We start from the raw sequence: 12470 nt of genomic DNA on the forward strand, positions 1-12470 counted from the left end.
TTGCATATGACCAATGTCACGTAATTTAACACCGTTTAAAGGTCAACAGTTCACTAGACAAGTCTCATTTTGTTGATGTGATTCTTAAACTTTAGATCACGATCTGTAAGCGTGACATTGTTTATAATTGCAAACGTTGTCAACCAGTCACGTTTTGTTTGTGATCACATTTGTCCTTTGTTAGCAAGATATCTATAAAAGAAAACTGTGCCAACCACTGTATGGAACGCATGGATAGTATTGTCGTTGATTAAAATTTATCTAAACAAAAGACCTCTGTGGACATGTTGGTTATGGACAATGATGATGGAAGACAATTTCATTCCACACATCACTGTCAATGTATCCATTCAATGTATGCAAAAACGTTAACAAACACAACTTTAATACAGACAAAGAAAACATTTATCATTTTGATTGTGTTGATACTCGTATTTATACTTGCTGATTATGCTTCAGGATTGACATGTTCAAAGAGTGTTTTTAATGTTCCATTTTACAGACGTACGTTTATTCAAATTTTTTACCTGTGTTATAGCAAAATCTACTATCAATTTGTTTGTTTTTTATAATAGCTCAACGATTAGTGTTGCATAAATATATCATCGTGTGACATCTATTATGATATATATAGTGCTCTTTAATCCGTCACAGTATCGTTGACCTCAGATCGGCAATCGAATCCCTTATCCATATGATTCAAAAATTTACCGATTTTTCTGTTTAGTCAGGTTCACGCGAAAGATAATGAAAGCCAGTTTTCTAATACCGTGGATCGATTTTGATGAGCTTAAAACATCGTTAGATTCAGGTTGAGTGGTCTATAGGTTATGCGATAGCGCGCAAGACTGAATTCTTCCAGTTCGATTCTCTTAGATAGGGTTGTCCATGTAAAATCCTGAAATATCCCATTTTACAGAGAAACAACCGTCTGTAAGATCCATTTTGAATGTTTTGTGTGTTTGTGAAAATCCCTCCCTGTATATACTTGCACTTTGTTCCTATTGATCCCCTTAGTTGTACATTATTGTCTTTTGATTACATTTGAATTGTTAATACCTGTATTTTTTATTATAGTTTTTGTTTTTCTTACGCATTCACTAAGTTTGTGTTTCTTCCCGAACTGCATCTGTGTTGTTTTACTTGACACTTGTTCTTGGCGTTAGCCATATTGATTTGCTCCTCCTTTTTCGTGTTCTATCCGGTCAGGATAGGATAACGTTCATTTGTTGTGACTGATTTTATTGATTGAACAATTATTGGTTGAATAGCCGGATGGTAATATTTGTTTAGAACTGTAAGATCTAAACTACGGTTTGGATAGATGAATAGCCTTCCAGGTACGTTAGACACGTGCTATTTACCCGATTACTTGTTTTGATTTCGACGGTAAAGGGTGTGTGTCTAACGTACCTGCAAGGCTATTCATCTATCCAAACCGTAGGTTGGATCTTACACCGTCCACTGACTTTATGTTTTCAGTAGTGGTCTAACACTGATCTGTTTATTGCTTCAATAAAATTTAACAATCATTGCAACGCTTAGTTAGAAATATTATTCTTTTCTATGTGATATCCTCAAGAATGGACATCGAAATGTTGCTGAAATCTGATGACATTATTAGTATAGTTGATTCGCAAATATTCATATAGATGTATATTCTTCAGATTTGTATCTCAGAAAGTTCATGGTAATTATTTCTCTTTAAGTTACTCTGAATCACTCCAGTTTTCCCATGTATATACTGTTAAAATGCAATAAAATGATGTTATACGTAGTTTTAAGAATTGCGGATTAATTGTGTGTTCTCATACTGTAGAGATTTCTGGAAGGTAAACTTGTCTTCAGAAATCAGGATTCCAGGTATCACTCTACAGCTTGACAAGTTTTCACATATAAATACCACTCTCACTGAATGCATTTCACCCGAATAATCCTTAAAACAAATCTCATTATTACTGATGATTGTAACCAATTAAAGCCAGTTGTTGATTGAGAAAATGTGTGGTTTCAAATTAAAATTTTCGTACTGTAATCTAAAGGATTTTATTGATTTATTATCGTACTAAATGTACAATATTGATTCAATGTTCATCATTGTGATAAATATTCCAAAGACACGAAATGATAATTATGTCATGCACATTACTTTTTACAATCACACATAACTCGTGAGGGACTAACAAGAGTATGAACCATAAATACATCAATCATATATTGCTTTCAGTTTCTCGTTGGTCCAAAATACATCAATATAAATTTTAAAAAGGTTAAATGGCTGGTTTTATTGAAAGTATATATGATAGAGGAAGACGTTTGATTTTCTTCCGGAATATAGTACAACATAACAGTGAATTTAGTGTACAAGCCCCTTGATGCGGTTAAATCCATATCTCAGGTCCACAAACCGGCTCATTACAAAAACTTCAAACGTTCATTTTTCTCTCAACCCAGCTTGAACAGTGTTCACCCATTAATTGATACCGAATGATGTACTAATCTTATTCTACTTCAAACGTTTGTTTTAGATATGTTAACTACTAGTGCAACTGAAAATATCGGCGATGACAATAATGTGTCGATTCATTCATCAGAGGATTTTAGATTACCACGTACATTGTTTCCACATCTCTACGATTTATCAATTCAAGTCCATTTGCATGATAACAAGTCACAAGCATTTTTCTTCAATGGATCTGTGACAATAAAAGTTTTCTGTAATGTGTCGACAACCGAGTTCTTCGTACATGCATCCGATAATCTGAATGTGAGCTTGGATCAAATCCATGTAAGCTATAGTTTTCAAACTGACGTTTATTGGAAAATAATCCGTTTTTTGAAATAAGGATAAAATCAAATGGCAAACCCATATAATGCAAGAATCTACAATAAAAACGAAACATTCACCTACATTTATGTTATCGTTTGTTGAAAAGTTTTTTGAGCAAAATGCGATGCAATATCATTATTTATAATGGTTTATATGACAGTGATTCAAACAGAATTTTAGCTAAAGTTTAAGTAAAAACTCACTCTTAATTAATTTTCAATATTATTGTCCTCGTCAGGACTCGATCACATCATTTCACTTCCTAAATCATTTAAAACAACTTGTACGACTTGTAAGTAGAATTATACGAAAGGAAATAAACGTGACAATTACTTAATCATAGAGTTTTAACTAAAAGTTGTTATATCTTGTGACCGTCAATTAGGGAGAAGTGACTTATCGATCGGACTAATGACACATAAACCCGTATTAGCAGTCTAGATTTTTTATTGGCCCTGCTTCCTGCCTAGCCCAGCCGACTCAGCCCAGAGAACTAATCCGAGTCTCTGCGATATGAATCATTATATTTCAAACATACTGAGTTTATATACTAATCCAACAGACCAAAATGTAACAATCAAATATGAGACAATATTTGTACAAGAATTAGCCAGATGTGTGCGTGACTGATGGAGGCAGTGAATAATAGACAGGGAATAATTCATAAATGAAAAATTGTATAATAACAGTTTACACGGTAAAATGAAGCTTATGATAAGAGAGACATGAATATGAATGGTTTGATTAATTAACAATTATACGATGAAAATATACGTGTAGTATTGGTTCACAAACGGATCCCAAAATTACCATTCATCATTCTTGTCGGGACATAACAGGTTATTTTATTAAAACAACCAGTATCAAAAACAAGAAAATACTCTTTCATTTATGAACAATTTACATTCTGCCAGAATGAAAAATTTATAATTTATTTAGCAATCCACCAAGTGATTCTATCAAATGGGGTAAGATTCTACAGTTATGGTTCAAAACGGATCACTTGAAAATATCATCATTACTGCATTTTCAACAGTTTAATTAACATAAATGTTCTAGCCTTCTTGTCTCTTACAGTAAGCTGTTACTGATGTTACCCAGTCAACAGATATTCGTAATATTGTGCAGACGATTGTTCACAGATACGTGTACTCATTTGATGTTGGTTGTAGCAGATCGCCAATTTTTAGCTCAGAAGGATAAAACTTTTAAATTCCTATGCACATTGAGTCCAGTATGTATAATCGATTTCGAGGAACATAATGAAGTATCTCCTCATTTTCGTAGCTATCTGACCATTCCTCCTGGTGTCCCACATTGTTCGTACATCCTATGTACCTATACTAATTGTCCTCGTGACATCCGAGGAATCTTGGTATTCACTATGAGGCGTCATAGCTGTTCTAGATAAAGACTCCTTAAATAGAAGACCAGAGTTTGAATGTTTGTAATGACCATTTTCTGGATATTCATGTTTCAACGAGGTTGTTTTCTGCGGTGGTGGTTAACCCTATGCTTAACACTCCTCATTTATCCGAGGTTACGAACGGCATTAAGACTAGAAGGGCTACAGTTGGAGATATTTATTGCCGAACATCGTAGTTTTGTATTTGCATTACATTTTTTAAAAAAAAGAACGATAATTTTCATTCCAAATAAACGGAAATTAAGTACTATCTCTTCAAAATGTAAATGTTCTTTCTGATCAAATATAAATATTGTCACTTTACAATAATTCTCGTCTCTGTTTTTTTAAAAACAGATGTCTCTTCTTCATGAACAAAATCAAACAAGTTCTATCATTGAAATAGAAGACGTTAGTTACTTTAAAGGTGCTGAGTGTTATCGAATTAAACTCAAAACGCCTTTGCAACCATATACTTATTACAACCTGACATTTGGACAGTTTCGTTCTGATATGGACTATGATTCTGATGGACTGTATATTAGCAGATATTTGGAAAATGGGATTTACAAGTGAGTCTCGATTTAAGGTATACGTGTGCAGGTTTATTTGGTAGCGGTTGACGAGCGTTACATGAGGAAGAGTGATGTCTACTGGCTAATATCACAATGCTGAACACAATGAGATAGAACTTATATTTATTGAGTCTCTCTAGTGCCCAATGTAAGCTTGTTACATCAAAACTTGTATCCAATTTGTAGTGACTTGAAAATCCTACTACTACTCCACGTCGTTAATCTATATGTCACTGACATTATCTGCCATATCTACCACATTCTTCTGTTAGTCAATGGGCACACTTAATCATTTCTTCAAGACAAAATGTGACGATTAACGACTGTTAACGAAATAAATCACAGATGCTTGGTGCAATGTCTTTCTAACTGTTTCAATTCTTAGTATATATGTGACTCGTTATGAACCAGTGTCCAAAAACGCTTGTCATTAAGATTCTCTCTCTCAGAAACACTGTTTACTTGTCAATAAAAATCACGATAATGGCTAAGTGTACAGTAAATGTAAACCTTTATGCATTACAAATCGGTTGTCGCTGACTGAACATAAATATGTTACCCAGATCTCCAGTGACCTTCCAAAACTCAAAGAGAGGACATTTTACAGACTAATTAGTCATTAGTGAAGTTTGTCATCTGACTAAATGTGTTTTTCACAGATTGAAATCGTGAGTCAGTTGAAGCTAGACCACCATTGAAAACCTGGAAGCGCTGAACGGCCGTTTCGTCTTAGTATGGGACTCCTCAGCAGTGCGCATCCACGATCCCGCACCAAGCGGGGCTCGAACACAGGACCTACTGGCTTCGCGCGCCAGCACTTAACCATTAGACCACTGAGCCGGCATCCAACGGTGTTAATGTTTAACTTCAACCAATCCACGAAGTTGCGCCATCGAACATCAATGTCTTCAGTGAGCTGATATCTCACAACAGACCTGGTTGAACTCCACTGGTAACGGCTTCCCACTAGAACTCCAGGAGTATCTCTTGAAGTCAGTCACTAGTGAGCAGATGATTATTATCAGAAGGGGTCTAATAGTTAAGTGCTCGCGCGCGAAGCCAGTAGGTCCTGGGTTCGAGCCCCGCTTGATGCGGGATCGTGGATGCGCACTGCTGAGGCGTCCCATACTGGGACGAAACGGCCGTCCAGTGCTTCCAGGTTTTCAATGGTGGTCTAGCTTCAACTGACTCACGATTTCAATCCGTGAAAATTTCTAAAAATCTCCACAAACCCCTTCTGATAAATGTGTTTTTGTCAAGAAATGTTTTTATTCAATGCTAACTCGACAATGAAAATTCTCTGAGAACAGAATGTATGTATATCGAAGTGCGACATGTCCGGTGGTCAACATATCGTTATTATGATCAGCATTCTTGTATAGCAAATCACGTGCAACTGAGTTTGTCCACATTTAATTTGGTTAAGCTCTTTTGTTAACTTATTATCGGACAAAGTTATTCGTACAATAACGAATTATTTATATCATTCTACCTTTATTATTGTTGCAAATGAATGAACATGTATGCTTGAGCATTGCTTACTGCCAAACTCTAGAATTCTGAAACAGTATAAACGTAATGATAACAAACTCATAAGTCATCAAAAAATATGAATCAAAACTTTTCACGTCAGGGAAAATATAACTGTGTAGATTTAGTTATCAACACTGTGAATGACACAACAATAACCGAAACATTTGAATGAATCCCAGGTGGCATGTTGGGCATGGTATTCCTTTCGAGACAGTTCTCTTTCTTCAAAAGCACCTTATAAATCTCCACCTTTCGGAAATGAGATAAGTACCTGTATACATATGTTCGTCGTTATATATATTTCAGATATTTGGCAAGCACTGATTTAGAACCAAGTGATGCAAGGAGTATATTACCATGTTGGGATGAGCCCGAATTTAAGGCAAAATTTAAGGTATTTGACTTTTACTTAAAATGTTTTCATTTTTGTTTTTTCCTGCATTATTTGTGGCCTGCTGCGAATCCGGGCCAGTTTGTCAAAATGCAAAAACATTGAATCAAGTGATACTTTGTGGTTTAAAGTAGTGTGTGTGATAATCGAAATTCTATTTGACGATTATAGTGAGCTTAGCCTACTTCAGTCATGTTATGAAACACACTATTAGTTAGATTGAAAAAATGAGTTCATGACTTCGTTTTATCCACACGCTTCAATATTTCTTAATGTGCATCACATATTTTTGGATGCAAATGGTTATCTGGTAAAAAGGCTCATGTTCTAAAACTCATGTACAAGCTTGGTATGTGAAGCTACTGAAATAATCCTAGTCAACGTACAAATAGTGACAATCTAAAATGACGTATTTTCTTCCAGAAAGTTAGCGTATGTAATAACAACCATAACCTTTTTCCAATAAATTGATGTACAGATTGAACTTACAACAAATATATCATACCCCGAACATTTCATAGACGATGATTATGTACCCAGTGTTGATGAGTCCTAAATGGAAACATATTTATATTTGTTTCATCACTTATGCACGACGAAAACTGCTGATGAATATCAAGTGCTTGCAGATCGTACGCAATGAGACACGACACCATGTTTCCTAAACAAGTATCCAAGTGCGTGTGAAGATATAGCCTATTCTGCAAGCAACATGTTTCAGTCAGACAACAAGTCCACGATTGGCTAATGAGTAATCCATCAATTCAGGTGGATATCTGATATATTGCTGGATAAGCGCGATAAGAATCTTGAACTGTTTTAATTGGTTAAACATGCCACTTATTATTCGAAAACAGATTTCTCACATTTATGTCTTTCAGGTCAATATTGTACGCCACAAAAATTTCCATTCGCTTTCAAACATGAATTTGGAAAGTACGGAAGTTTTGTACGATGATTGGCGTGTCGACAGATATAACACCAGTGTGAAAATGTCCACATATCTGTTGGCATTTGTAGTTTCACAGTTTTCGAATATTCAGAGGACAGACAATAGAGGACGAAACGTGAGTGTTATCAATTAAACAGATGTTTTGCAATTCTCCATGCAACACTTTTGTAATGTATCGAAATCATGTATATCCAGGAAGAACCATCATGAGATTGCATACAACCGATCATCCGAGACGGTTCGGGATATACATAGATCCACGTTAAATACATACTAGCATTCACTGTGAAGCAGTAGCAGTCCCTCGGTGTTTCAAAATTGTGTGATTACATTTACAACCCCACAGTGATAATAGAATCTCAAACAAAATGCCTAGAGGTTCCATATATGTATTCAAAAGCACAAGTATTGTTTGATGGTACAAGCCATTGTTTTAACAATGCTGAGTTCTCTGTGTTTCAATCAAATCAAAGTGGTTCAATCACTCGTGACATTGAATACAGTCTATTCTATCAAATATAGCAATAATGATTTGAAGTTCATTTAATTTTTTCATAAGACTGATCCATTTCTGGATAAAATAATTCTTTCATTTAGTTCACTGTTTGGGCAAGACCGGATAAAATTCGATCAGCTGAATATGCACTTGATATTGGCATAAAACTATTGGGATACTTTGAAGACTATTTTGGCATCCCTTATTCACTTCCTAAAATGGGTAGGTATTTCACACAAATGTTTTTCCGTTTAATAATATAAATAATTTAAAAAATACACATTCGACTAAAACATATGTTATTTTAAGGACACTAGTTATATTTTGAACTGGAGTGAATTGAATGTAAATAAACTTATTCAAATATTTAACTGGTGTAAATATATTCATACATTTGGATGTTCATGTTTAGTCCGTTTATTTGTTAGGCACATTAGTGTGATAATATGTCATTAGAACCGCGTACATTTTGAACGTATTTTCCATCATATTTCCAGATATGATTGCGATTCCTAACTCTTCAATAACGGCAATGGAAAACTGGGGTTTGATAACGTATAGAGAAAACTTATTGTTGTGGGACCCAGAAAATTATTCAGCGGCATCCAAAATCCTTGTGACTTTCGTTATTTCACATGAACTTGCTCACCAGGTATGATCGTGAATGAAAAATGAAACATTTACTTCAAATTACATCTCTTTAATTTCCAGATGGTTTGTATCATAAACTGACATACTTGGAAAACGGACAAAAACTCATTCGTTGTTAATTTCGGCTGCACAAGGCATCTGAGCATTTCGATAAACTCAATTTGCCCACTTCATTAAGTTAGACTCCAATAATACACGTTTCTATCCTAATTCAGTCCCTGTTCATTGTCGATAGACGTGTTGAGTAAAATAATCATTCAAATGATCCAAGTGATTTCTTAAATTTCTGATGCTCATTCATCACCTCATATGTCATTATTATCATGATTCGGTTTACTGACAGGCTGAGCTACTACTTTCTCTACTTTACATGTGGTTATATTAAAAATAGAGCACAATAACTGCTCTCATGTAATCAATTCTCACTAGTTGTAGTTGAACTCCATGAGTTACTCATTTTCACTATACTATTCGGAATTCCTTTACAACTAGGATGCAGGAACCGAATTTAAGATTTCATTGCGATGTACAAGCATCATTTTTAACAAAATAAGTATATGACCTCATGTAAATATCGAAACCGATTGAGCAATCCATACATGTTACGTCTATCAGCTTTCAATTTAAACACATTTCTTTCAGTGGTTAGGAAACTTGGTGACAATGAAATGGTGGGATAACTTGTGGTTGAACGAAGGCTTCGCAACATTTTTCGAATACATCGGAGTACAGTTACTACATCCTGAGTGGAAAGTAGTAAGTTGAGTGTTTTCTTTGAGGATATTATTAGTCCATTGTTTCCTATTGCACATGTCACTTGTCATTTCAGAAATTTTTTTAATATAACCTGTATATGCTGTTGTGAGATTTTTAGATAGATTTTTTAAAATGAACCTGGAGAATTTAATAAATTTTCAAATGGCATTTGAAGAATTCACAAACACCAGGATAATTTCAGACCTTTTATTAAATAATTGCGAATGTTTGATTTAATATGGACCATTTTATGATTATATTGTGGATAATAATGTTATCAATAAAATTGATTTCATTCTTTGATGAATAGGATGAACTATTCATACTGGACGAATTGATTCGTGTGCTTAATAGAGATACGTCGATGAAATCAAGACCAGTCATTTATTCAGTCAATACTACAACACAAATCAAAAGCATGTTTGACATATTCACTTATAGTAAGGTTAGTTCTGTATTGACTGTTCATTTTTTCTCAAATGTATTTTAATTTGTCATACTATTTAGTTGATCGTCTAAGCAATAATGATATCAAACAGAAGAATAATAGTTCTGTCAACGAGTAACTTGAGGTGTTTCTGATACAACGGCACTTGTACAATTATCTCTCTTTCATCATTTCAGCTTTAATAAAAGCACTTTTAATAGAATGAAGTGACAAATCAGACTTTCATAGTTGAATTCACGAGTCAGTCTGGGTCGAACCACTATTGCAGACCTGGAATGCCTGCTAAAGAGATCTATACCGGGACCAAACGACCATCTAGAGCTTACAGGTCTTAAATGGCGGTTTAACTTCGATGGACTCATAAGTTCAACTGTGGAAATACTACAATCTCCAAAAATCCCAACACTAAGAAAATCCCATTTCCATCTAATCTCTCTCTAACAAAATGAATTTAATGTGGTGGTTAAACAAAACAATAAACAAACTGTAACAGATAGTTAAATCATAACTGTGGGATGTAACAGCAACTAACCGGACACGCAATACTCAGTAATCGCTGTACTTAAAAATGACTATTAAAAACTCTCCTTTACTGCTTGAACAATTTGGATTGAACTTTTTTCATACCTCTGACTTCTCAAGATTATAGTTGATCAAATAGATTAACGGCTTTTTTCCAACACTCAGATAAATAAACGTAGTATAAATCTGAGTATATCAGACTGGTTTCACAAACATCTAGTCGAATAAACCAATTGAATCTGTGACTAAACATTTTGAGAACTGCAATATCGTCAATAAGCACATCATTTATCGACGAACAGTAATTATTTTGTGTAAGTGTTCTGGGACTCGAACTAATACTTTTGATATTGAAAAACTTGTTATTCATAATAAATTTAACACATATCTTATAGGTAATCTATAAAACTGTGTATATGTTTGATGAGTCTCAAAATGTATGTGACGTCTTGACGTTCAAAATCATGAAGTTCATCACTCTCCTATATTTGCAATTAATAGAATTGTGTATGTTTTAAGAAGATTACACAACAAAATTTCAGTGAATGATTGCATAACATTTGTTAGACCAAGTGAACGAAACGACTTCTAATTCAGCATTATGAAAAAACCCACACGTAATTATAATTCTCCGAAGTTCTTATGTGAATTAACCAAACCATAGTACACGGTAGTCTTCCACTTTGTGTGAATCCATTATAATGCGAAAGTATTCAGTGTTCAACCATGTGACATATTCTATTCGAAAACAATAATATTCCTAAGTGTATCTTCACTTTGTTGCATCCTGTCTTCGACTGGACACAAGTAAACTGACTGACCAATATAACTTACCTACACATTCATTGCGTGTTTCATATATATGTTAATATTCTACATTGCATTCAATAATTCACAGGGCGCCTCTTTGGTTTGGATGATGGAGAAATTCATGGGCCGTAGCGCTTTTCAAAACGGTTTAAAAGTACGTTGACAGTGGTTATTTTATTGTAACTGAGTGTCATATAATCTAGTCTCAATGGTCACATTCAGTAGTGAACTGATTTCTTTTCGTTGACCAAGTATTTTTGAAGTTCTCTTCGAGACTATCCAATACGGAGAGTCCCCATATCATTTGCTTAGCTATTACTCAGTACTACGCAACATAACACAACACAGTATCCATTGATCACTACAGTCTTCAACACAAGTACCCCTTGAGACGCTATAACACGTTTTTATCATCTGGCACTCTACTTAATAAAAAGCTTGAACTCGTATGTCGTCATGAACAATCGGAAAATGCTTTTAAAATTAAATGTTGTCTGACCAACTCATAATCCATATTCACTATAACTAAATTAGTGAGATATTTTATATCAAGTCGGTGTAAATGTCGTTGCAAACAAATTATGTTAAACAGACTTCACTCACCGTTATAATTGATAGATTTTATGTTGAAGCTATATCCCACTTAAGCAAGTACAGTTTATCTGTCATCCTCCGTCATCAGTTGCATTAACGTGGTTGAATATGTATGAATATAAACGCAGTCTCGAAAATATAAAGTCTGGCTAGAAGGTTTAAATTCTATAATTTTATTCATGAATAATTGCAAATTGTAATCCTGAAACGCCTCATATAATGTGTTTTTCTATATTTATTAAAGAGATATTTAACTCAAAACCAGTATAAGAACACAGATGAAAAGGATTTATGGAAGGCATTATCTGAAGTAAGTATTTGGTGGTGAATACATTAATACAAACGCATTTGATGCGATACATTCTGTTGTTGAATTTATTTCATGATTTCTCCTGATCGTGATGTATTTTTTCGTTAACGAAGATAAGTGTTGTCTTAAAATATATTTTAAATTACTCAGATATTTATGGTATGATCTAATGAATAATTTCGTGTTTCATATCTTTA

At 34.2% G+C, this 12470-nt stretch overlaps 1 protein-coding gene across 2 annotated transcripts in view; it reads left to right on the top strand.

The window, feature by feature from the left end:
• Positions 1-223: 223 nt before the first annotated feature.
• The window catches only part of MS3_00001800 (uncharacterized protein), a 48449-nt gene continuing 36202 nt past the window's right edge, over positions 224-12470 (top strand). The window contains exons 1-11 of one of the 2 annotated variants that reach the window (XM_051209297.1): positions 224-504; positions 2529-2788; positions 4593-4807; positions 6650-6737; positions 7616-7801; positions 8284-8404; positions 8680-8834; positions 9476-9589; positions 9900-10034; positions 11458-11523; positions 12208-12273. In XM_051209297.1, the coding sequence (XP_051074734.1) occupies positions 285-504; positions 2529-2788; positions 4593-4807; positions 6650-6737; positions 7616-7801; positions 8284-8404; positions 8680-8834; positions 9476-9589; positions 9900-10034; positions 11458-11523; positions 12208-12273 (1626 nt within the window). In that variant the 5' untranslated portion in view covers positions 224-284. Of the gene's footprint in view, positions 505-2528; positions 2789-4592; positions 4808-5663; positions 7802-8283; positions 8405-8679; positions 10035-11457; positions 11524-12207; positions 12274-12470 lie in introns of those variants that run through there. The other variant, XM_051209293.1, reaches the window with a different exon arrangement.

The sequence above is a fragment of the Schistosoma haematobium genome, chromosome 1 (genome assembly GCF_000699445.3).
Source record: "Schistosoma haematobium chromosome 1, whole genome shotgun sequence".
NCBI lineage: Eukaryota > Metazoa > Platyhelminthes > Trematoda > Strigeidida > Schistosomatidae > Schistosoma > Schistosoma haematobium.